Here is a 27800-nt window from a genome sequence, read left to right on the forward strand (position 1 = left end):
TACTCAGAAATAAGCTCTGGTGCATTAAAAGAATCTACTCACATGTAACTCTAAAATATTGATTTAAAAAAAAAAAGATTGTCTATGGCTGCCCAACCTGAACACTGCAGCTTCAGACAATATACAATGATTCCAAGTGCCTACGCCTAAAATCTAGCTTATTTAATTCATATATATGTTCCTCATATAATGTGAAATGTAAGCTTGTGCGTGTTAATACTGTAACAAGAAGTCCTTGATTTTGGAAGGCATGTGCATCCAGCTGGAATAACTTTGTTTATAATGGCAAAAAACAGGGATGCAAAAGTTTGCCGAGTAAAACGCAGACAATGATTGCACTAGAGGATGTCACTTCAGGGCAAACTTTCCTAATTTCAGCTCCTCCAAATTTTAGATCCGTTAGCTGAGAATTACTGTGGTATATGAAGTCAGGAACGACTGTAAACACCACATACTGTACATTAGGGGTGTCAAACTCGCATCATCACATCTTTTCCTTCGCTAAACCAGGTGTAGGCGTGACCAGCGTGTGACACATCCGGCCCAAGGGCCACGGGTTTGACAGCCCTGCTGCAGCGCATCATAGGAAACTATAAGCTTGGATCATGCAATTTTTGGTACTGTCTGGATGGTGCTGAAGTCCAGTTCCCTGCAATTCCAACCAACATGCTCAATGGTAAAGGAATATGGGAATTATACTTCAATGACACCTGGATGGCAAAATGTTGCCCATTGCAAAGGCCAATTAGGTTATTTTACAGACTATTGTTGAACCCCTGTACCTGCAATCCTATTTGCAACTCTCTCCATCCAAACAGCCTAGAACCCCATTCCTTGTCTGAAGTTGTAAAAAAGTAAATGAGTCGCTATTTATACCTATTTCAAGCAGAAAGATAAGCGTCTTTCCAGGAGTTCAAAGTGTTGATGGAATCCAGCTTCTATCTTATCTGCAATTTAGCAACTGATATTACTGTGATATTACTATTTCCACAGGACCAGTGTTTCCTTCCTTTTTTTCTTTTCTTTCATGGCTCAGATTTCCAGAAGTGGCCACCATTGATATAATTGGTGTACATTCCCCACAGCCAACACACTTGCTATAGATAAGTGCAGCCCCAAATAGTTTTCAGATGAAAAAAAAAACTTCCTTTCATTCTGAAAGTTGAGGGCATTTATCTGCCTCCTCCCTCCCCCCCCCTTACACACTTCCTTTAAAACCTTCCAAGTCTACATGGCAAAACAGATCTCCCACAGATGGTATTAGAGTGGCCTCTGGTGGTAAACTAGAGTCAATTCAACATTAAAGAAAACCTATACATGTTGAAGTCACAGCAATTTGAGTAAGGGAACTGAAATGAATCTAATTCAATTTTTTCCCTGCACCTTCAAAAACTACTGTAAGCATTCTTAATTTTTGCAATATAATTTAAAATGAAGTTGCTCCTTGTTGTTACCGGTATTAAACAGCTGGTTCGCCAGTCCTCATCAGACTCTTACAGTTATACTATCTTCAGCAACTTGGCTGGAATTTCCTTCTCATTGTTAACTCCTCCCAATGGACAGTTACTGAGCTGCATGATGAAAGAATACTGTAGCTAATCCATGCAAGGGCACACACAATGCTATACACAAAGAGGCACTATGTCTCTGTCTACAAATGGGAGTAATAAGTGCTCTAGAGTTCCAGGAAAAGGAAGTGATGTAAGCAAACAGAAAAGTCCTCAGCATCAGGTGACAGTGGAGAAAAATATGAACTCTATATCTGTCTGGTCCCAAAGGCCAAAGAAAAACTTTTGGGTTTTTATACAATGAAAATCAACTGATTAGAAAGGTCTATACTTGCTATTTAACTCTTGGGGAGAGAAGGGACAATTTTCTCCTTTAGTTTCCTATGAAGAGCTAGTTATCTTAGGTATTTTTGGTCAGTTTCATAAAACAATAGTTTTAAACAAGGAACAGTATCAGCCTCTTTGCTCCTAGCCTCCCAGTATGAAATTATTGCACGAATCATAGAGATATAATTAAAAGGGCTTCCTTTTACTATTCACTTTTTTAAAATAGGAGATGGTCAATTTTTTAAATAGGTGAACCTAAACCCTGCACATTGATACCGGAAAAATATTAAAATAATAAAAACAAATCTGAAGAGCAGCTAGAGTTAAGAAATATTTTGGTCTAGTTGCACACTTCATGGCTTAAAATGTAACCTTATTTGGAAATGTAATCATATATACTACAGGGAGCTAGAGCCAGCTCGAGAGCTGATTGTTAAATTTTCTAGTATTTTACAAGGTGGTTGAGAGTGGAGCTAAGCCAATGCACTTAGCATGTTGATCAATCTGCAGGAATGGAGCAGGGAAACCCAGTTCTTAAACATTTGCCAGCAATTCTATGTGTGTGTGTGTGTGTGTGTAAAAAAATAAATAAAAAGTAAGGAGGTCACTTGAGAAGTAACTAACTAAACCCAATAAAGTATTTAGTCTTGAATACCCATACCTCTGCACTTATTCCATTCTAGCATTAAACATTCAAATTACAATACACGTATGTACTCAGAATTAAATAATCAGTGTCTCGTGGGATTTAGTCTCTCATACTTTTAAAATGCAATTTAAACCAGTGGTTCCCAAACTTTTTCAGTCCACCGCCCCCTTAGTGCTACAAACTGATTCTCAGTGCCCCCCACCCAGTGGTGGAATTCAATTTTTTTTACTACTGATTCTGTGGGCGTGGCTTGGTGGGGGTGGGCTGGGGGAGTCATGTGACTGGACGGTTTGCACGACCGAAGATAGTAACAGTAAAATTCAAAACTGTAATAATTAATTGCACATTTATTCAAAATCCAATTTAAAAACCTTTTTAGTTAATGTTAATTCAACAAAATTGTTGAACATGATCCAGTGATACCAGGTTTTCAAAGTCTGATAGTCATTTATCAAGAACCTTAGTGATTAGTAACTTAATAAACTCAGTAAAATTTAGTAACTACTTCACTGTTCAGTAAATTCTTAATGTGATGGATGGGCTTGATGAAGTGATACCAGTTTCCCAATGTCTGGTTTTAAGTCACTTAGCAGGAGTCTTAAATCACCACGTTCAGTAATCTGGAGTCAATTTCTTTGCTTGGAGAGAAGTTGGATGTCCACACTGAAGCCATGTTCCACCAAATATGATGTTGGAAATGCAACAAGGAGCTTCTTAACCACTGTCCATAGTTCAGGATAGCGATCAGAAATTTCTTTCTGTAACCAAAACTCTTGGTACGATTTCTTAAACTTTGGCTTCAGCTCAATGTCATTTTGCAGCTCTATGAGTTGTTCCTCCACTATCCCATCTTCCTCTGAAAATGGATTTATCACCCAATCTGGAATTTCCATCAAAAGAAGATCCTGATATCGCTCAGACGTATCTTTATGCAGCATGTCCAAATGGTCAGAAAAAACTTGAAGATCATCATCTTGTATCCCACCTTTCTCTTCTAGCTCAGAGAAGCTCAGAAATTGGCATAGCTCGCGACGGCCTATATTGCGCTTGAATAGAGTTAACTTTGAAATAAACATAGAGATGACAGATTTGGCCTTAATAAGATTGACCTTATTTCCTTGCAACTGCAAATTCACTTCAATGAACTTTGCAAATAGTTCTGATAAATAAGCAATGTCATGCCTGATCTCTTTGAGTTCACCATTGAGCAAAGCATCCTTGTCTTCAAAAAACTCCACAACCGTGTCAAAAAGATTGTAAAAGCATCTCACAGTTGCCTTTTGATAGCCAATGAACTTCTGTATGAAGCAGCAAACGATCAAAATCTTCATCATTGAAAAGTTATTGGAAAAGTGACTTATGACCATTTTTGACAATTATGACCATTGTAGCATCCCCATGGTCATAAAAGATCAAAATCTGTATGCTTGGCAACTGACTCATACTGTATTTACGATGGTTGCAGTGTCCCGAGGTCATATGATCATCTTTTGCAACCTTCTGACAAGGCAAAGTCAATGGAGAAGCCAGATTCACTTAACAACGTTAGTAACAAGTGCAGTGATTCATTTAACAGGTGGAAAGAATTATAATAAAACAGGGCAAAATTCACTAAACAACATAAATTTTGGGCTTAATTATAGTCGTAATCTGAGGACTACCTGTAGTCTGCAGCAGGAGGAAAAGAGACAGCAGAGGGCAAAGAGATAGCAGAGTTTGGAATGTAGGCAGGAAGAGATCAAGTTTGTATCTTCCCTAGCAATTTGTGAAATACAGGTGGTCCTTATCTTACAACTATTAGTTTAGTGACAGTATGAAGTTACAATGGCACTGAAAGAAATGAGTTGTGATTAAAATTCAGACACTTGGCAACTTACTCATATTTATGATGGTTGCAGTGTCCCATGGTCTTGTTGGTCACTTTTGTGACCTTCTGACAACAAAGTCAATAGGAAAGGAGGGACAATGCCACTTTATAGCTAATACAACTAATGATTAAAGATATTTCACTCATTATTGGGAATGAGATCAGGGCAATGACAATTCATTTTGGGGGGAAACACAAGGATGTAGTCAGGACATGATGTTAAACTGCACTGTAAGCTACTTTTATTAGGTGTGTCAATGCTTGAGAACCACTTGTCTCAATTCCACAAACTATTCTGAACAAAACGTGCCTCCCTCTTTCAGCAGATCAGCCAGCCAGCTAATGCTATAAAAATTACTACTAATTTAAAACACATTTTCTGGAGTATTTCTAGCAGTGGGCAAGATTAAGATTGTTTATTAATTCAGATGATTTTTAAAAGAATCCTATTAACAATACTAATATTATAGAAAAAAACGTGCATCTATGAAATAGTTGCAAAATCACACCCTGCCCCAGCATGAATGGATTACAATCCACAACCTCTTTTGTACGCTGTTCAATCCTTATTTACATAAGAAAGTAGCTCAAGCGAAATAGACTCTTCCCCTTAGAATCACATTCCAAAATTTCAGCTTCCCCTGCAATTTTTTACGGAGGCAGCAACTCAGTTTCTACACAGCATGACAGACCAGCCGGGGGTCTCCATGCGCTCATGTCGGGTGGGACAGGACCTTCGGTTTTTGTGAAGCTATTCACCCATGCGCCCATTCGTTAAATAACAGCAGGCCGCGGAGAAGGAAGGTGGCAAAGCCGGCGAGAAGTGGGGAAGACAACTCCATCGCTGCGTTTAGGGATTCACGGCCGCCGCCCCCGCAGCTGGAGGAGCAGTTTTAACCGCCAGTCTCACGTGACAAAGAAGAACCCAGCCCTTCCACCCGTTGAAGGCGCGCACGAGACCCAAGTCTTAGTAAAGGTGCGGCGTTGCCGGTTCCTGGTGAGGCGAGACTGAGCCATTACCTTCCACACAAGCCGTGCAGGGAAAGACTCTCGCTTTCAGTCCCATCGCATTCCCTTCCACGCCTGCGTACTAAGCTAGGCGAGTCGAGAGTACAATACAGCAGAACACCTCCAGCACTCCTCTGCCACCTCCCTTGCCTCTTAGCGCCCCCCTAAGTCATCCCACCGCCCCCCAGAGGGAGGTACCGCCCACTTTAGGAACCACTGGTTTAAACAATTATTTCTCCCATTCCTCTATGATATTATCTACTGGAGACAGATCTTGCTCTTTAGGTTCACAAAGACAAATTTTATGTCTCTTGTTGATGAATATGCTTTGGATATGCTAATCAAAAATGATTTGAAGACTGAGATACTTAGTGAATATTTTTGATAATTAGAAATATCTTAAAAACTGAGTCAGTTTCTATTGCCATATTAACAGGGGTCAAAGAACTGAAAATAAATTACTATTTCCCATATATATTTATTATATAAAAAGAGATTTGGCATTTTTCCCTATTAAAAAGACAAACATATGGAACAAAATGTAAGTATGTCCCATGTTGTAAGAATGGTACTGTGTATAAAATTACCAGTGAAGCAAGTGGTTGCTTCTAAGATTAGGATAAAAAGATACTGCATATTTTGTATATTTCAGAAATGCTTGAAATTATCATCATTTAGCAGCAATTGGAAAGACTATTTTTCATAGTTCAGTATCCCAGTTATATAGAACAGATATTTAAACAGTTAAACTTCTTTGTTGAACAGACTTGGTGAATCCACCAGTTTACCAGTTAATCCAAAGGCTGTATATATAAGGCCGTATTGTAACAAATATAATTAAAGCTTCCAAGTTGTGAACAACTCGCAGAACATTTCTTTTTTCAAATTCATCTAAAACAATTGATCGCTGATAAGAAAATATATCCTTTCAATTTATCAATTTATCCCCCAAATTGTTATCTACAGTTCTTCAGAGAAAAATAAGCATAAAAGAAAAGGTTAGCGTTTTAGTCTTATAAAACATTGGCTATCAATGGCTTTTACAAGAGATAAATTGTGCTTTTAAGAAATACATTCATTCTTGATCTTTCCAAATAGTTTTCTTTTCAGTTTCAAAAAGGAATATATATTTTACTGCTAATCATGGCTGAAATCTCCGCCTCCTCCTAAAGAATGCTTTTGAGTCCCACTTGTTTGATTCTAGCATGGATGATCCATTGTACACCAATAATATGGTCATTTTTTCTGCATAACTGAGATTCTGCAACAGCTGTTAAGAAGCAAGAAAAAAAGGATCATGTTAAACAATCTTATTACTTATTCTTTACCAAACATACTTGGTTATTAGTTATCATACACTAAATGTTTCCCACAGCAGCTACATTTCATTTTTCTCTGATATTACTATTCTATTTGGATCGACAATATAGACAATATTGCTAGCTAGGTAAGATAATATATGCAGAATAAATTGGGAGCTATTGTTACTATTAATCCCTTTCAACTCCAGGGCTGGATCAATTAAATAAACCCTACTATATTAAGATATTAACAGCTATAGCCAAGAGAATTTTTGCTGTTGACAGAATAGATAAATAAAGGAGACAGAAAAAGAATTATAAGAGGTTTTTGGTGCTCTGTGAGCTTGATTGCTGAGCTACCTTTATCGAAAAAGTAAGTATGCACAAGCAAAGATTAATAAAATAAAAGCAAGGCTAAGAAGAGATACATACTACTAAGATTTTTTTAAAAAAAGAAATGGAGTGATTTCAGTAAATATGTTTCTTAAAATTCTTGCCAGAAAACAAAGAAGTTTCAAAATAGCTTGAAACTAATATTATTGTAAGTAAACTAATATTATTGTAAGTGGGCATTCATAAGACTATCAATAAAACAAGCACCAAATTTGGCAAGAAGTTGATGGAGGGTATAGCCTCTCACAAGATAATTTGTTTCAGTTTGTATATAAATTATCTATTCAAAAACTCCTCTCCAAATACCCTAATAATAATTGTTTACTAATATATTCATGGGGAAGAATTGTTAGGGTATATAGATAGTCCTCGTTTAACAACTACAACTGGGACTGACAATGTAAAACAGCAACTGCTTTTTTACTTCCAGCATCTTCATTGACTCTGCTTGTGGGAAGCAACTGTGAAACATGTAAATGGAAATCACATGACCTCAGGACACTGCCAATGATCGTAAACACCCACAAGCTGTAAAGTGCCTGGATCTCAATCGTGTGGCTGCAGGGATGCTATGACAGTCATAAGTGTGAAGACCTGTCATAAAGTTTCTTTTTCAGCACTGTCATAATTTCAAATGGTTAGTAAACAGGACAGTTATTAAGCAAGAACTACCTGTACATAGTTATCTGAGATTTAATTTCATTATGTTCAGGAATATAATATTCTGATTGCTTACATTTACTTAATAAAACTGGAGTTTTAGCAAGCATTTTCAGTATGCAACCCATGAGCATTTCTTGGCTGGGAGGCGGGGGGGGAGAAGAGTCGATGTAATAGGCTTGGGGATATCATCACATAAATGTTATAACTTATCCATTTGAATCAGAAAGATGTTGCATTTACAAGATGATGTCACTCCTGTGGATGCCACTGCATCTGCCATGCTACCTTTAAAAAGTGTAAAGAATTCTTCAATGAAGTGGCCCCAAACAGGTACCATGAAATAGAATGTCGTCAGAGAAAAGGAAAGAACTGTTCGGACTCTGCTTGCCAATTTCTCATTATCTGATTTTCTTCTAATTTGCCCCCAAGCCATGATAATGGCTGGGAAATTCTGGGAGTTGAAGTCCACAAGTCTTAAAAATGCCAAGGTTGGACGCCCCTGACTTAAAGCTAAGCTTTATATGTTTTTGGTAAAGTATTACATTAGATTGCTATCATTTTCTAATAAGGAAATCCAAATTTAGAATCAGAAATGAGGATAACTTTCATTGGTCTGTAGTTTTTAACAGAGTGATCATTCTCAATTATTAGACCAATACATATTATTATTAGGTGGGATAAAATAAAAAAAATAATTAGTCACCTAGAAAATCTGCACAGTGACAAATTTTCCATTTGCCAATTGCAAAAGCCGCACTGCTTGGATATGCACACACACACTACCCTGATCCATTATGACATCCTATGTTCTTGGGAAAAACTCAATGAGTAGAAAAGCCAACACCAGTAAAGAACTGGCAGCTGTGACTTCATATTGTTATGAACAGATAATAATAATCAATCTACATACTTCTCCAAATTAAATTGGTTTAGTTCCAGCTTCAAAATAGGGGGAGGGGGGAACAACCTATGTAATTAAACATTAAAAATTGGGTTAGGAATGAATATGATGATTCATACAAAATGGAAAAAGATAAGCTACAGACATGATTGTCTGTATAAAATCTACATAAGATGCAGAGTTTTCAGCCACACACCTTTGGTGTAATAAAGAAATATTGTGAAGTGCTCTTTCTGCAGGCAGTTTCTACCACCACATCAAAGACTCTCCTTTCATTAACAGGATCCATTCCCTGTAAAAAAATAAACAGCAATATTTTTTCTCTGCTACAGAATACAGTGAAGAAAGCTTTTGTTTCCAGTGCCAGCATATATACCTGATTTATTTCATCAACGACTCTGAAAGGGCATTTGTTGAGCTCTTGCAAAGCCATTAAATACAACATTGTGGAAACGCTTCTCTCTCCTCCACTCTGATGGTACGGAGTCAACTCATGAAGTTGCGTGCTGCTACGGAATTTGACCCTAATCCGAATCCCATACTTGTCATATTCCTCCTGTCAAAACACAAACACCTGTATTCAGATTATCTTCAAATATATGCAGTCCCTGACTTAATCAATTGAAAAGAGAAAATATCAAGGCAAGGTTTGCACTAACCCTAATTTAAAAGCCAGATCAAGCCCGGAGTTCCCAAGCATATGGCAAGCAACAGCCGCACACCTTGATATCAATCTCTACTTTGCTCATTCCTGATGACTGAGCTTTCCTGTGCCTCTGCGGGCCCAGAAAGAAACAGAACTATGGTTCTCTGTTCAGACCTGGCAAACATGATTTCAAAGTCTGGTGGCAAATTGTGGTTTGCCAGTTCTGATATCCCAATTAAATCATAGTTAAGCTTCTGCTAAATTAGAGTTCAGGCCTTCAAAGTGGGCAGGGTACTGAAATGTATAAGCAACACTGGACCATAGACAACATTGTCGTCTTTCCCCATGCTACTCCTTAGTCTCTCTATGCTGTGCTTAAGTGTCAATCCTGCAGGAAGACTTCACTCATGTGAATGAAGAACAAGATTAGGGAACTGGGTAATAAAGCCAGTGTGCCCTTTACACCCGTTACTGAACAGGGCTTCTATCAATGCAATGGAACGGTTGGAGATCCATGTTGAATGGAGGAACAAAAAGAATACAAACACAATTAAGAAACAATGCAGCACAGGTAGCCCTGGACATACAACAGTTCATTTAGTGACGGTTCAAAGTTACAAATGCCACTGAGAAAAGTGACTTACGACCATTTTTCACACTGATGACTGTTGCAGCATCCCCATGGTCATGTGATTTACATTCAGATGCTTGACAACTGGCTCAAATGGATGGTGGTTGCAGTATCCCAGAATCATGTGATCGTCTTTTGTGACCTTCTGACAAGCAAAGTCAATGGGAAAGCCAGATTCACTTAACAACTGTGTTGTTGTAAAATGGGGCAAAACCCATTTAACAAATTTCTCACTTAGCAATAATTTAACTGTGATTATAAGTCAAGGACTACCTGTATTAGCAACAAATAAAATAAACATATATTTTGTATATTGTTCAAATGCTACCTCAAACTAATCTTAAAACTCCTTCCGAACAATACAAATATTTCCCTACCTATTTTGCATAATTTTCAGAATAAATACTCCCTGTATTTTTCTCTTAAGTTGTTGATGGGCCAACAGAACAGGGGAAGAACTGTTGGCACTGTTACTGGTGTTTTCTTCACCTGCTGAAGAATGGAATTAGCATGGAATTCTAGCATGGAAAAATAATTCACCTTGCTTGTTATCAGTCAGATATCTCACTGGGTACTCTCCAGCAAGTCTTATGTCAGTCAGGTGGTTTGTAAATTTCCAGCAAAATAAATGAAAATTATGTCAAAATGAGTTATTTTTCTTTAGAAGGACAGATTGCTTATTTCTAACTGTGGTTTCTGAATTATCATCTGTGTATTCATACATATGGCTTCTTTGTTTGTGCATAATCCTCTTTTATAGCTGAGGTGAACTTTTTAATTGGAGACAGGAGCCTACTACGTATGAATGGAATGCTGTTCTTGCCGGGTCTATGACAACTCGCCATGGCCAACTCGCTGTAGCCAACTCACTGTAGCAAACTTGCCATGGGACAACTAGGCCCATGACAATGCAATGCAGGGTTAGTTCCTTTTATTATTCATCAAAACATTACAAAAGCTGGTAGTCACAGGAATGATTTCCTTTAATACAAGAGATAAAATAATTTTGATGAAAATTAAAATAAACAAAAATAAAAAGAACTAAGTGAATCCCATGGCGAGTTGTCCCACAGTCCTGAGTTGGCCATGGCAAGTTGTCCTGTGGCGAGTTGGCTGCAGAAAATTGGCCACAGCAAGCTGACTGTGTTGAGTTGGCTGTGGCAAGTTGTCCCATTCCAGTTCTTGCCTCAATGCCCTTAAGCCACTGCAAAGGGAATTGTAGGGTAATAGATATTTGCAAAATACTTGACAGGGGAAAGAGGATGGTTTCATGAATACACAGTTTACTACTTGAAGACCCAACAGCCTGTACATTTCTATAGTATGTATGGGTGGATAGAAAGTTTTTTTTAATGACTGGGGGCAGGGGCGGATTTAGATGAAAAGAGGCCCTAGGCTATTCCACTTATGGGGCCCTTTCACCTCCCATTTTTAAGTTTGTAAATTACATGAGAGATAATAAAATACATCATTACTGTGATATATATCAATATATTAAATGAAAGATGTTGTAATTGGTACTAACCTTTATAAAAAATGTGGCATGGATAATAAATAAAAATAAAAGGCCCCTCTTGATCTTGAGGCCCTAGGCTGAAGCCTAGTTAGCCTATAGGAAAATCCGGCCCTGACTGGGGGCAAGTAATGCAATTGGTTTAATACTGATCTTAGAACCAATAAACTCCTCACTCTTATGTGTTGACCAGGTCAAAAAGCAGGCAGAAGAACTACTGAAACTCTATAAACCAAAACAAAAGTTTGAAAGCTACACCAAGTTTTGTCTTGTCTTATAAAAAGGATTATCTCGAATTTCTCACCCCTTTCTCTTTCTTGGGGCTGAGCAGGTGTTTAATTAATCACTCTTACATTTCTTGTTCAAGGCTACCTTCTTATCTCTTTACATGGCTATAAGAAACATCTGTTACATGGACACTAGAACTAATGAAGTTGGTAGGTTGACACCATGACTACAGACCACATCTGAAGCACAATTTGAATAATTTCTGATGTCTACAAAGGGCAATTACTTCAACAAATGATAAGATAGGAAGGTTGTTTTGACTATTCAATTGACAAATCACTGTGATGAGACCTCTTCTATTTATATCCATTCTAAGAAGCAGGCAAAAATGGGCTGTAATAAAAAGAATTGGGTCAAGTAATGCATACCCCCAGTACACCAGTTACACTGGACATCTAAAGATTGAAAAATTCTTTCCAGTAGTATAGCTGGTGACAAGGAGTGTGTTACCAAGAAGATTATGTCAGGGAGAAAAATCAGCATCATAAAGGACAGACATCTGAATTATTCAGGTACAGAGTTGAACATTAAAAGTTCAGAGTTCCCAACAACAGCAACTCCATCTTGAGTTTCTGATGATAAAAAATACTGTGTACTATGGCATTGTTATTGACAGTTATGAGAATTACAGACTGATTTTAGGGTGATTGCAAAGGAGGTTAAAGTGGGTTGAGATGGAAAAATACTTGAGAAAACATTCTGTGTCAGCTATGAAAACACCAATATGTTCTGTCTGAAGCAATGGCTGGAGCAAATGGCCATGAGGTAAACTTTTACAGACAATAGGACTAATTTTCAATACTTCTAGGTGAGAAGAAAACAGAAAATTAAGTCAAGATGACAGAACTTTGGCTGTCTGTCTCTGAACATGGCATAAGAGATTAATTGTAAGACCAGTGTGATGTCTGCTGTGAAACTAGAACAAAGGAATCACACAGTGAGATAAAGGGAATAGAGATTTGGTGATAAGTATTTCCTTTTGCTCTAAAGTACAAAATCTGCCTTATTGGAAATAGGTGAATGTTCTGTGAAACAGATGGAACAGGGTTGATAAGCTCAATCACCAAAGTGCTATCAGGCAATTAGCAGAGCCACCTGGTGGCAATGGCAGCAAAGAAGAAGCAGAGGGTACAAAGGCAGAAAAGCAGAGGGTACAAAGGCAAGGAGGAATTGTGAAAAATCTTACATACAGAGTGATGTCCCAGCCTTTACGCCAAACACAAGCATCTTGTAGGAATCAAGGATTGCACCCCCTGTTTTGAAGTAGAATTGGCTCAGCAGGCATCACTGCTAGTTATATGGATTACAAGAGGCATAATGGCATTTTAAGATGCATTTATTCTAAAAGAGAGCAGTATCTATGGGAAAGTCTGGAATGAGCAATAGATGGGACAAGATGCCTGAAGTAGTGATAGTCCTGGTATCTTGGAGAAAGTATGTGTTATTGCTGAATTATAATATCCAAGGAGGAGGAATTGAGATTATAGAGTTTTAGAATCATACCTCATTTTCTGCATGAAGATCTATTTCCCCTGCACATTGCATAGAGCTAAAAAAGCTGCTAAACTTTTCATTTATTTGGTCAACCATCTTTTTCAAAGGGTTCAGCCACCTTTCCTTAACCTAAAAAAAAAAAGACTGGTCATAATAGAAATGGCAATCAAGATTCCATCACAAGCAGTACAGAACATGCCAGAACAAAGTATTCAATATATTACTAATTAATAGTGGTCTTAATTACTTACCTACCTGCACAGTGGTCAGAAACTACAGATATATCCAGGCTCTGAATTGCTTATTTCAAACTAATCCATTCATCAATATTGCTCCATGGAAAGTAAATGTAGGCTGTGTTGCCTTGCATCATGTTGATTCTGCACTTTCACTTCACACCTTGGTAATTTTCATGGGCATCAACGAATATCATCATCAGCCTAATTTATTTATGTGACCACTAGGAGGTGAAACTCCCATCCCATTTCTCTTTAGACATATTGATGTACACAAGCCATACTGCTCAAATTTGCTGTTCAATTGGTTGCCATCATTTCCAATCCTCCAACTACCTAGGATGAAGGCTAGGATTGTCACATTATGGCTGTTCCACATTCATTTTGGAATCAATGTCTTTGAGATCAATCCGTAAAAGATCTTCAGAAGAGTCAGGCTTTAACAGCTTTCCAAAAGGCATTAAAATTGAAAGCCATCCTGGCTCCAGGAGGCAAGCTGGAATGCTTGGGTAGACAACTATAATTTATCTTATTTGGTTCTTTTGGCCTTTATTTATTTAATAAGGAGTGTTTCACGTGGTTAGGGCGGTGGGTTGGAGGTTACCAAGTCCATGTTCAAGACCCAAGTGCTGACATAAAGAAGGGTGAGCTTCCATCTTTCATTTCCTGCCTGGGAAAATGAAAGGAGCTCCCAACTGGGCATCTCCTGGGCAACGGTAATGTCATTGGCTAATCCTTTCAACCTGAATAACTGCGCTCTCTCTCTCTCTCCCTCCCTCCCCCCCCAGATTTATTTCTTTATTTGGATTTATATGGCTGCCCACCTAATACAGCAACATGGTGGTCTAGAGATGGAGCTCTTGCTTCACAATCAAGAGGCTGTGAATTCAACCCTAGGTAGCGGCAGGTATTTCTCTCTCTGGGTGCAATGATGAATTGTCTGCTTAAACTCCACGTAGGCATCAGGACGGGCATCTAGCCAGTAAAAAGGCATTGGTACCTACCTGATATGTCTCTTCCAATAAGGTGGAGATAGCACCCATGAATGGGTTAACACAGTCTGTGCTCTGATTGGACTGAGTCTGATTATTAATTAATTATCTGCCTATATAACCTGCCTTGTGAGTATTCCCACCCAGCTTTCCAGTGAAGTAAATGATCACAGACTCAACGTGTTATCCAACCACAATTTACTTGTACTCAAATTCAATACACCAACGAGAAAAAATTAAACTCTCCCAACCATCGTTCGGAATTTTTTTTGACAACAATAACCAGAAGGAACAGTCTTCCTACACGTGCGGGCCGGACGCTACCTCCACCTTATTAGAAGAGGCATATCAGGTAGGTACCAATGCCCTTTCTCAGTAAGGGTGGAGATAGCATCCATGAATGGGACATACCCAAGCCTGGCTAATTCAAAGGTGGGCTGTAGACTTTTCCAAACTGAAAACTTGAGAACCTACAGCCTGTAAAACCCTGCACCCGAACGCAGCATTTGCCAATGCAAATTTGTCCAATTTATAATTTGTAATCAACGGCGAAGGGGAAGCCCAAGCCGCGGCCCTACATATTTCGTCCAGGGATGTCTGAGTGGCCCACGCCAGGGTGGTAGCCGCACTTCTAGTAGAGTGGGCAGTAACATCTTCTAGTACTCGTTTGCTTGCTTCATCGGCAGCTGCAATGCATTTACGTACCCATTGTCCTATGGTAGCCACCGATACTTTTTGGCCCAATGAGGATTCTAGGAAGGAGACAAGCAGTGCCTCTGAGCGGCGTAGGCTCGCCGTGTGCTGAATGTAAATCTCGAGCGCCCAGCACATCTAATGTGTGCCACTGTTGTTCTAAGTGATGAACCGGGGAGGAGCAGAAATTGGGAAGGATGACCTCCTGAGCCCTATTAAACCAGGACCCCACTTTTGGCATAAACGAGGGGTCTAGCCTCAGCACCATCCAGTCAGGATAAAGCCTGCACAAGTCCTCTCGCACCAAAAGGACGTGTAATTCCGATATTCTCCTAGCAAGACGTTATTGCTACCAGGAATGCGACCTTCCAGGTAACTATCCACATGGGAACCTCCCAGAGAGGTTCAAAGGGAGGCCAAGTAGGTGCCTCCAACATCTTTGTGAGGTCCCAGGAAGGGCAGCGATGTACTGCCGGGGGCCACAGATTGGAAGCCCCTTTCAGGAACCTTCGTACCATTGGGTGGTGGGAAAGAGGCTGTCCCTCCCCCCAGGTAAATATTGTGCTAAGGGCCGCAACCTGTCTTCTGATAGTGTTAGGGGACAACCCTTTTTCGAGACCATCCTGGAGGAATTCCAGAGTTTGGGAGACGGAAGACTCAACCGGAATGATGTGCTTGGAGTGACATCAAATGCAATAAGTCTTCCAGGTGGCATTGTAAATGAGCACAGTCGACAGTCTCCTGGACGCCTGGATGGTACCTATGACTCTAGGTGAGAATTCAACCCTCTGCAGAGCCTGCCACTCAATCGCCAGGCGGCTCCAGTGTTCCAGTGACCCCTGACGAAGTACAATTTTGTCCACTGGAATTCTCCAAGGTCTCTCTGCCGAAAGTTCTTGGAGGTCGGCGAACCACAGCTGCCGTGGCCAGTAGGGCACCAAAAGGATGAGCTCTGCTCCTATACTGATAATCTTGCGGATCACCCTGGGTAGTAGAGGCACTGGGGGGAAGGCATACACAAGACCACTGGGCCAGGGGCAGCAGAGGTCATCCACACCCTCCGCTCCAGTTGCGTGGAACCTCGAAAAGAACCTGGGAAATTGGGTGTTGCGCTGGGAGCCAAACAGGTCTACCATCGGATCCCTGAACCGTTGTGTAATCTCCTGAAAAAGAGAAGGGTGCAATTGCCATTCTGCCTGGTCAATTCTAGACCTGCTGAGCCAATCAGCACGCACATTAGCCTTCCCCGAGATGTGTTCCGCCCTGATGGAGAGCAGATGCCCTTCCGCCCAGGAGCCCAATGTGTTAGCCTCTAGCATCAGATCCCTAGATCTAGTATCCCTTGTCTATTAACATGGGCCTTGGCTGTTGTGTTATCCTTGAGAGTTAGCACGTGATGACCCTCAATGAAATGTTGGAAACTCAATAACGCCAGTTGGATAGCCCGCAGTTCTAACCAGTTTACGCTCATCTCCGCTTCCTCCTGGCACCACTGACCCTGTGCCATGGGAGGCCCCATATGTGCCCCCCCCAGCCATAAAGGCTGGCGTCCGTGGTGATAGTGATCCTGTGAAGGACTCTGAAATGGCATCCCCTCTCTATGGCCGATTCCCACCAACGGAAGGAACTGACTAGGTCTCTGGGCAGGGACACCTTGACGAGCAAAGTAGTGGTCCTCTTCTTTTGAAAGGGGAGTAAGAACCACTGTAAATCCTTCGTGTGAAGACGATCCCAGGGAACGATATAGATGGCAGAAACCATTTTTCCCAGTAGCTTAGATAATGTGTTGAGGGCTACCCTATGGGACCCCCTCACCCCGGCCACGAGTGACCACAGACTACGTATGCGATCCTCAGAAAGGAAGACCTGGCTGCCCACCAAATCTATCCGGGCCCCTAGGTGAAGAATTCTGGTGGTAGGTGTGAAATGGCTTTTTCCCTCATTAATTGAAAACCCATGGGCCCGAAACACCTGCAATGCCATGGCGAGATCAGCTGTGGCTGCCTCCCAGGAGCTCGACTAAACCAAGATGTCATCTAGGTAAAGTTGGACCCTGATGAGTATGGTGCATAAGTATGCAGCCAGGGCTGCCAAAACCTTAGTAAACACATGGGGCGCAGAAGAAAGGCCAAAGGGCAAAGCCATGTATTGATAGTGGTGAGAATCATAACAAAAACGTAGAAACTGTCGATACTCCTGCAGAATAGGAACAGGTAGGCAGGCCTCCGTGAGATCAATAGAGCTAAGCATATCCCCATCTCGAACACCCTCCAGAATTGTACTTAGTGATTGCATCTTAAAATGTCTATAACGCACATAACGGTGTAACCTTTTTAAATTCAAAATGGCCCTCCAGCCCCCCAAGGCCTTGGGGATGACAAACAAGATTGAGTAAAACCCTTGTCCGACTTGTGTGACTGGAACCTCCTGAATGGCTTTAATATCTAAGAGATGCTGGATGGCGAGAGCCATCAGGAGACGCTTCTGGGGGTTATCAGAAACGGGACACCTGACAAAAAACTTGAGGGGAGTGGAAATCAATTCCACAGTCAGATTGAACCTGACTATGTCCCTGACCCAGGAATTGGATGTTATGGTGTCCCACCGGTCAGCAAAAAATTGCAATCTTCCGCCAATGGGGGCCCCATCCTGAGCCAGATTAGTATTTATGGTAGTTGTGGTTACCGCCCCGAAAGGGCCGCCTAGATTGATTACCCCTCTGTTGATGGTACGGCTGTTGCCTTGACCGCTGGCCATAACCAGTCTGGGGGCGGAAACCCGGGAAGAGTAATCGGGATACCTAAACGAACCCCCATACTCCTGAGCTCGAAAGGGTTGCTTGTAGGATAGGGGGCAGGGCAAGGAAAACTCTTTTTAGGGTTCAAGGGAAGAACCTTACGCTTGTCCTTGCCCTCGACAAGCAGCGGTGTAAGTGCATCACCAAAAAGGGCTCCCCCTTTGTAAGGCTCTGAGGCCAGCTTCAATTTATGCTTCACGTCAGTTTGCCGCTGCCGTAGCCATAAAAGTTTGCGGGAAGCGACCGCAGAGGCCATGGCCTTGGAGGAAAACCTGGTGGCACTCAGGGTAGAGTCTGATGTAAATTGTACCACAGTGACGATTTTATTTAAGTCCTGGTGGGCCCTAGAGTCCCCTGCAGGAATACGTTCTTGCAATTGTTGGAGCCAAAAATGGCTACATCTTGAGAAGAATGAGGACTGGGCCTTCTGTTGGAGACCAGCTGCAATCCCCTGCCGGATGGCCTCTGCCAAAAATTCGTGAATACCCACTGAAGGTGGTACCATGACCATTGGCAGTATGCTCGGCCAGGTCGCCAAATGACCCTCTTGCTGAAGCCCAGCTACATTTGGGGTGAAGGTAGCTTCAGGGGTCCTACTAAGCGGCTGTGGGGGTACATCCCCCCACAGGCCTGATGTGTTGATAGGGAGCATTGGGCTAAAAGGCCCCTGGGTGATGTCCAACTGTAATGGCGGCAAGGGGTTGAGGCAGGAGGTTGGAGCCTCCCCTTTCTCAGAATGGCTTGGAGAATGCCCCCGTTTCTCCGGGTGTTTATCCTTGGTTGTGGATTTTGAGGCTTTCTTGGGCTTAGAGCCCTTGTGTGTAGAAGAGGTGGAGGCCTTACCGCTGGCCTTTCTCCCCGGGGCATTCTGCGCAGGTTGGGTCTCAACCGAGGAGCCAGATGCCTGACCTGCCAAAAGGAGTCCCTGGTCAGGCTCTGCCATGTTCCTGTGAGTCTCAGCAGCTACCTCCACGATGCTGCTGTCCCCCATCTCCTCCGGCTACAAGAAGTGCTAGTAAAATGGCACCCGTGAATGAGGCTCCGCCCACTTTCAAAATGGCCACTGTGTCGCCGTTTGCTCCTTTTTAAAACAGTCCGGGCTTCAGAATGCACAGGCTGCGACGGTCTGGTAAGATTGCCCTTAGCCGCCGCTCAAGCTGCTCGCAGTCCAGGCGACTGCCCTGCGCAGTTTCAGAGCCCGCTGCAGAGCCCCGCACCGAATGGAGATAGAGCGAGCAGGCGCCAGTGGTGTGGGCTGCCAGCAATCGCCTCCACACGGAGCCCTGAGGCCAAACTGACTAGCGGCCACAACGGATCGTTAGCGCGAAGCCTTGCAGCCCGAGCTGCAGAATAGGCTTAAGTCCTCAATAATTTGCCTCAAACGTTGACAGCCCCAAGGGCAAGTTGAAAATCCTGACAGAGGCAGAGGCAGGGCCTGTGGGGCAATGCCCAGTGGCCAGTGGTAGACAATCACAGACCACAAATACGAATAGCAGTCTCCAGAACTCACAGAATTTGAATTTAGTAGATTCAAAGGTAGTCATCAAGGGAGGAATTAAATAGTGGATAACACGACCGTCCCAGAGTGGACTGAGTCGGAAAGCTGGGTGGGTACACTCACAAGGCGGGTTATATAGGCAGGTAATTAATTAATAATCAGACTCATTCCAATCAGAGCACGGACCGTGTTAACCCATTCATGGATGCTATCTCCATCCTTATTGAGAATGCTTGAGCTCCATTCAGTTGCCCAGACTCTACCCCGATGCATGGTATTACAGAATCATTAAAAAAATGGCCACACACTTACTCTCTGGGCAAGTTACAAACCATTTTTTTCCTGTATGTTTTTATATTTATTTGTTTATGAATTCAATTTATATAGCCACCTGTTTTACTAAAAGCAATTCTGGGAGGCACACAATAAACAACAATTTTACAGCCAATAATCATTTATGCTGCATCTTACAATATAATTGGGACACGGTGGCTCAATGGCTAAGATTCTGAGCTTGTCGATCAGAAAGGTTGGCAGTTCGGCAGTTCGAATCCCTAGCACCACGTAATGGAGTGTACTCCTGATACTTGTCCCAGCTCCTGCCAACCTAGCAGTTCAAAAGCACAATCACAGACCACAAATACGAATAGCAGTTTCCAGAACTCACAGAATTTGAATTTAGTAGATTCAAAGGTAGTCATCAAGGGAGGAATTAAATAGTGGATAACACGACCGTCCCAGAGTGGACTGAGTCGGAAAGCTGGGTGGGTACATTCACAAGGCGGGTTATATAGGCAGGTAATTAATTAATAATCAGACTCATTCCAATCAGAGCACGGACCGTGTTAACCCATTCATGGATGCTATCTCCATCCTTATTGAGAATGCTTGAGCTCCATTCAGTTGCCCAGACTCTACCCCGATGCATGGTATTACAGAATCATTAAAAAAATGGCCACACACTTACTCTCTGGGCAAGTTACAAACCATTTTTTTCCTGTATGTTTTTATATTTATTTGTTTATGAATTCAATTTATATAGCCACCTGTTTTACTAAAAGCAATTCTGGGAGGCACACAATAAACAACAATTTTACAGCCAATAATCATTTATGCTGCATCTTACAATATAATTGGGACACGGTGGCTCAATGGCTAAGATTCTGAGCTTGTCGATCAGAAAGGTTGGCAGTTCGGCAGTTCGAATCCCTAGCACCACGTAATGGAGTGTACTCCTGATACTTGTCCCAGCTCCTGCCAACCTAGCAGTTCGAAAGCATATAAAAATGCAAGTAGAAAAATAGGAACCTCCTTTGGTGGGAAGGTAACAGCGTTCCGTGTGCCTTTGGTGTTTAGTCATGCCAGCTACATGACCATGGAGACATCTTCAGACAGCGCTGGCTCTTCAGCTTTGAAACGGAGATGAGCACCGCCCCTAGAGTCAGGAACGACTAGCACTTATGTGCGAGGGGAACTTTACCTTACAATATAATTCCTTAATAGATATTTATTTCAGGACAAAAAAATAGTGAAAGTAATAACAGTAATACCTGTGAAATATCTCGCCTATAGTTGTCCAGTTCCTTTTTCTTTTCCTCCAGTTCTGCTGTCATCTGTGCTATTTCTTTAACTCTTTTATTATATTCTTCAACAACCTAGGAAGAAAAGCTGCTTTGGTTAAAACACATTATCGTTTGAATGGACAATGCAGAATGCTAACTATCCACATCTGAATTAAAAATACTGGTTATTTCCTCACACACCTAGATTGCATTAAACTTGGGAGCTTGAGTGCATATTATTATCTCAAGCAAGAAGAATTCAAGGCTGTGTCTAACGAGGGTATAGAAATACCTAACATTGACTTGTATGTTCTAAACAAGATTTGATTTCAACAAACATAACATGGTTGCAGCAATAATTTTTTGAATTAAAAGAAATGTATGGTTCAAAAGCAAACTTCTGCCTCCATCTCTTTAGTTCTCTATAGTATATTATAACTGAGTACTGTTTGTTTTCTTCAATTGTGGAAAGGCATCTGTTATTCAAATATGATTGCGGGATGGTACTGTGAAGAGGTAACTTGATTTAAAGTAAAACTGGTACCTAGTAAATTGAGCTCTTTTTTCCTCATTTCCTATCCTGTTTTTTCTTCTTTGTTGTTAAAAGAACAGCAGCATAGAATATATCTGACCTTGAACAAATTATTAAAAATTCTAATGGTATTTAGAACACATTATTCCTGCTACTTAGCTGCTGCTGCTGCTGAAGTGATTAATAATTTCTACATAATGCACATAATATACTACTATGTAATACTGAGAGTACATACTGAAGCATTGAGGCCTGTGAAACATGAAGCTCTCGTTTTCTCCTCATTTAGCAGAGCATCAATTTCATCCACTGTACTTGGTAGGTCCAGGAATGCCTAAAAAGATTGCATTACATTCGTATAAAATAAAATAATTACTCTGCACAAGCATCTATTGATGCTTAGTAAGCTCATTTATGCATGCATGGCCTTTTTGCTAGCAAGGCCCAAGCGGCTCGCTTCTAGTTTGCATCTCCTTGCCTTGATACAGATACCTTTCATAAACATTGGATGGCAGAAGGGAACAACCGTGATAGACTTTCACTACTCACTTCAAGCAAAAAAAAAAGGAGCAGATATTGATTTATTGTAGCATTCCATTACCAAAGTCCAACTTCAAGCTTCCTCTATTGCTTAAAGTGGAAAGGGTTGTTCACATAATTGTGCAATGCTACCATCCAATACAGCTTTAGCAACATGCTATTATCCAGTTGCAAAGAAAGTTGTGATGCTTATCATGTTCTTCAGAGAATAAAGGAACATAGTAGTGAGCATGATAAGTGACACTGTGAATTTCTGATAAGCTATTGCTTATGCAACTTATAAGTTATACGTTATGCTTCCAACTAGATATTTTGGACTCCTGCTGCATACACAAAAATACAATTAATCCTGATTAATAAAAAAATAAATGGAAGTTTATGCAAGAGAATACAGAAAAATAAGAGGGCATTACTTTGCAATAATGCCTACAATATTTCAAGGTAGTAGACAAGGAATAAAAAGAATTACATCATCTTTCTTTGCCCAAAATCTAAATGTATGGTTCCAGTGGCTCTTAGTAATAAGGATAAGGACAGAGAAATGTTTATGCATTGTAAGTTAGGTTTTTGTCTTCATTTTTAAGAAAGTCATGCTAGCTTATTAAAATCTACTCATCTACTGGAGTCTCTGTGGGCAACAAGTGCAAGGATTTGAGTGAAATTTGAAGAAATAATGGAGAATAATGTTTTAGAAAACCTTTGAAACCCAATAGCATTAAATTCTAGGTCTCCTTGACTTTTCAATCAGACCAGAGAATAAAAGTATTGAATTGATAACTGGAAACATTCACGAATTTGAAAAACAGCCTCAAATAGCCTTTGTGACCTAGATATATTATGACAGCTAGAGGTAATCTACAAACAGTGGCATTCCTTTGGATTATCTGTTTTTAATAAGAAAAAGTTTGTATTTGAAAATTGTGCCAAAATGAAGTTTCAAAATATTGTAAACCAACTATCATGCAGATGCTGAAGATCTACCTAGTACTTCAGCGGCTTCATGGGCTTTTAATTCATCTGAACACAATCCACAATGCTAGACTTAAATGTTTGAAATCCTATACAATTTATGACCACAATTGAGCCCAACATGTTCATTGCTAAGCAAGATAGTTTTTATGTAAATTGCGCCCCATTTGATGGTATTTTTGCTAGTTGTTAAGAGAGTCACTGCATTTGTTAAATGAATCATGTGGTTCTTAAGCGATCTGACTTACTCTATTGATGTTGCTTGTTGGAAGCCAGATGGAAAGATTACAAGTGGTGATCACATGACCCTGGGACAGTGCTACTGTCCTAAATACATGCTGTTGCTAAGCATCTGAATTTTGATCATGTGACCTGGGATACTACAATGGACCTAAGTATGAAAAACAGTCATAAGTCACCTTTTTCAGTGCTGTTATAATTTCAAATGGTGACTAAACAAATGGTTGTAAGTCAAAGACTATCTGTACAGCTCACTCTCTGAATCTATCTAGGAATGAATCTTTTGAGGGTTTCTTGATATTCTTGACATCTAAAATAAGACCAACTAAAAAAAAGGCATTCTTAAATGTAGGTCTTCCAGAGCTTATAGAATCTTATTCCATTTTTCACCCTTTATGTTCAACTGTGTCTAATACAGTTGAACTCTTGTTTTAACTCTTTGATTCTGATGTCCCATTGATGTCAGGGCAATTTTGCATTTTGAGGTTATTTTACATGTACTGTAGGTTTCTAGGAAAAAGGATTGAATAATATTCTGCATATATATCTTTGTGTGTATGTGTATGTGTGTGCAATCTTTTTACTGTGATATTTACCTTGTAAACGTCTTCTGGAAGGTTTTGATCCATACCAAGGTTGCATACTTTTTTAGCAGTGCTCAGTAAACTTTTACACTTCGTTAAAAGAGAATTCTTCTTTGCATCCAGGTCGGAAATTTGTTGCTGGAATAAATAGAAGGCTAAACTGTGTTTATGAAAACTTTACTGGCTTCAGGAAAATCCAGTCAAAAATTTATCAGAGTTAAGCTTTCAGAATGTGCAAAACACTGATTGATACAAGTTCAGCAGTAATATCTAATGGCTGTCATGTCAGTTTGTTATCTATTTGATAAGTCTAGCAGTCATGGATGACAAGCCCTTGACAAGCTAAAATACCCGTGATATAAGATAAAATGGCTCATCAAATCAAATAGATTTAATTCAAACTATTCTTCAACTATAGAAATTACAGATGAAGTTGCCTCAAGCAAGGAAGGCTATTTGCTCACTTAGCCCAACATTTATGTATTGGCAATGGTTCTCTGGGGTCAACCTTGTTGCCTTGACAGATACATGCCAGTGGTACTTTTTAAGATGCCCCATTTTCTTCTAGGAAGAGATGGACCACAAAAACATCTACAGGCTGGGTGAAGAATTTTCTTGAATCTGACATATAAAATCATTTGAAACTGCTAGGAGCTGGATTCCCATTGGTCATGCCTACTTAACACGAATGAATCACATTATTATTCAGTAAGTTGGAAAGATTTGATCCTGTAATTCTCAATGAAGTAGACATAATCCTTGGGTCTCCTTGTCACCTAATTATTAGGTCCATGTCACTTCCTGGTTTATTTTTATTCATTGATTTAATACATTTATATACTATCTATCTTACGGTAAGGCACCTCTGGGCAGCTTAATAAATAGTAAAAAGATAAATATAAAAATGATTAAAATTAAGAAGAGTTACATAGAAATTAAAACCAAATTAAAAGGGACCAACAGCACATCGATGAAGTTTTCTTATCCCATCAACCATCTCCAGTGAAAAATGCCCGCATTGGAGCCCCAAGCCAACCAACTAAATCGGGTTTAAAATGTACAGATGCATCCAGTGAAAGTACAATCTAAATTTTCTGCTTCTTACTACTTAGTTCTTGTTTGTATAGGCTAGCTCACATGCAAGCTTTCATTCAAAACAGACATTTTTTTTTTGTCTTGGATACATTTTATGAAAAACCAATATGGAAAATTATATGCCATTCAATATTTTAAAAACAGATCAATACCATATGATTGTTTCAGTCTACAAGGAGATAATGATAAATAACTTATTATTAAGCCAACTTTTAGGCACCTTTTAAGATCATAGTGTTTACACACACACACACACACACACAGTGGTGGGTTCCGGACCCCGTCGCAACAAGCATGCTGCACATGGGGCCAGTCGTCCTAGTCGGTCACATGCGCTGTGCGTGCATGCACATGTCACCGCCGGCGATATCCAGCTGCTCGGTGGAGGAGTCGCACAGGCGCCACACACTATGCACAATGGGCTGGTCATGTTATAAACAGCTATGGAACACAGACGGGTGGGCCAAATGAGCCACCGTACCGCTGCTCCTGGCTACTACCGGTACGGCCGTACCGGGCCTTACGGGCAGGAACCCACCACTGACACACGCGCACACACACACACATTGAAGTTAATTTCCTTAACTTCAAATCCTCTTTGGAACTTTTTGCATAAAACCCCCAAATGAATATATGATTTGTATTTTTTATGATTACAAAGGATAGACTACAGAAAGGAGGTAAACTTAGTTTTTTACTCTTAATTATTTGAAAATCAGAGGTTACTAATGTGTATTTTCTTTCTTTTCTGTTTTTTCTTTTTCTTTTTTATTTAATAGAAAACTACACTATCTAAGCTAAACCAAGCAGGCAAATTAATACAAGTTTTGATTTTGTTTTTAATTCAGGAGTTAAAAAATTCTAGTTCACATACAGTATAAAAGACAAGGATTATTTGCTTGGCAATGATATATATGAAAAAGATACTGGGATTTTAATGGTGCAAGTCAGTAGTGCAATGCAATTGCAAAATTGCTAATACAACTTTAAAAAAGGTCTCACAAAGTTTCACTTGAGACACAAGTGACCAGACTCAAATTATCATATTTTGGACACATGCAAAGACCTAACTTTCTTGAAAAGTCTATAATGCGAGCTAAAGTGAAAGGAAAGTGAAATAGAGGACAATCAGAAACAAGGAATCAATTACAATGGTGATGGATGAACTACTGAAAGACTTCAAGGGTCAGGTTTGAGACAAATTATCTGGAAACAGGTCTATGAGGTTGCTAAGAGTTTGCACTGATTTACTGGCACCCAACCAAAATCAAATCCTCATAAGTCACTGAGGATTTCATTATATTTTTGCCACAGAAGTCAAATGTTCTCCTGAGTATCTTGCCCAATTCTGCATGCCGCATTTGAAGGATATGCAAATAAGCTAGTATAGATGAAGAGGATAACAATAAGACAGTCTACTCAAAAGAAAAATAAATTCATTAAGAAATCTTATCATTGCCATGTGACACTTTGATGTACACTTCAAATACCAAGCAGCTGTCTTCCAGATGGGCTCTCTGCCTGCACAGAGCAAAAGGCTTGATTAAATGTCTTATATTAGAAGCAGTCAGACTTGAACATTAGTTCTTAACAATACAAACAGAACTAATATCCTGAAACAGTTCTAGTGCTGATGGTCTTCACATGGCTATATATTCTAACTCTGGATTTCATGAATCAAGAAAATAGTGACAGCATTTCATTATATAAATGAAGTATAAATAGGAGTCCTCTAGTGGCAAAAGACAATAGTTCAGCTTTTAACCAAAAGATAAATTAATAAACCAATATTAGTTTATCTATTATCAGGGCAATCTATTTGAATTGATCCAAATCTATTATGAAAATCTACCAAAAAAACCACACAATTTAAACATTTAAAATGCCTCTATAGATGACAATGCCAAACAATTTATTTCAAGCTCAGTTTAGGTTAGTATAGATGTAAACAAAACATTATTTAACACTATTGAACATTAATAAATTGTAACCAGGATCCTATAAGGTGAAGAACCTAAAGTAGAGGACTTTAATTTTAATCTAGTAGCTGTTTCCCCAAATAACTGGGTACCTATGCTTGGCTAAAATCACAGTATGATCTTGGATTATTCTCATTTACTAAACTTTACATATAGTATTCCCAAGTATGGAAATCACCAATTATTTTGACTTACGGTACTTAAATTCTGAGTTTTCTGAACAGCAGAAAATCATGTTTCCCCATGAATTTGGAGTAATAACATAGAGAAATAAAACATCATCCTATTTTACAAAGGCCCAATACTCTTACAACAACTTGCAAAATAGTACAATAATATATAAATAATCTGTAAGTGTAAGTTTATAAATGAGATTCATTAGTGTGGAAAAAAATGAGCCTCATTTTTGTATATCTGATCCAAGCAAAGGTAACATAAAGAACATATGGGAATCCCATAAAGGATAGCATTTGTGGATAATTCATACTTGTCCCTCTCTGCATCCTTGCCAATAAACTTGATTTTAGTGTTCATATTTATTGTTTCAATGTTTTAAATGCTTTCTTTTGCTTTTAATTCATTATAAACTGCCTAGAATCACCTTTAGGTGAGATGGGCTGCATGTAAGTTTGATAAACAAAAAATCCTAAATTATTGAAATGCTATTCAACTTTTCCATTTTCATTTCTCTTTCCCATCATAGTTATGTTACTTTGATCATAAGTATTATCGTAACATTTTCTTCCACAGCAAGAAATGAGGCTGTTTACCCTGGGATAGGGTACTGAAAAATAAAACTATGCTTCCCCATCAGAATATGAACAGTTCACAGAGAAAAAATAGTACTGAAATGTTCTTAAAATAAAAACTGTGGAATCTATTCTCAACTCTATT

At 39.8% G+C, this 27800-nt stretch overlaps 1 protein-coding gene across 1 annotated transcript in view; it reads right to left on the bottom strand.

The window, feature by feature from the left end:
• Positions 1-2398: 2398 nt before the first annotated feature.
• Positions 2399-27800, bottom strand: part of SMC5 (structural maintenance of chromosomes 5) — a 55477-nt gene continuing 30075 nt past the window's right edge. Inside the window, exons 18-24 of the mRNA XM_081941887.1 lie at positions 23845-23970; positions 21738-21833; positions 20956-21060; positions 13199-13318; positions 8994-9173; positions 8814-8909; positions 2399-6629 (exon numbers count right to left, since the gene is read on the bottom strand). Coding sequence (XP_081798013.1) covers positions 6501-6629; positions 8814-8909; positions 8994-9173; positions 13199-13318; positions 20956-21060; positions 21738-21833; positions 23845-23970 — 852 coding nt within the window. The 3' untranslated portion in view covers positions 2399-6500. The remainder of the gene's footprint in view (positions 6630-8813; positions 8910-8993; positions 9174-13198; positions 13319-20955; positions 21061-21737; positions 21834-23844; positions 23971-27800) is intronic.

Source organism: Natrix helvetica, assembly GCF_964273705.1.
Source record: "Natrix helvetica genome assembly, chromosome: 2".
NCBI classification, from domain to species: Eukaryota; Metazoa; Chordata; class Lepidosauria; order Squamata; family Natricidae; genus Natrix; species Natrix helvetica.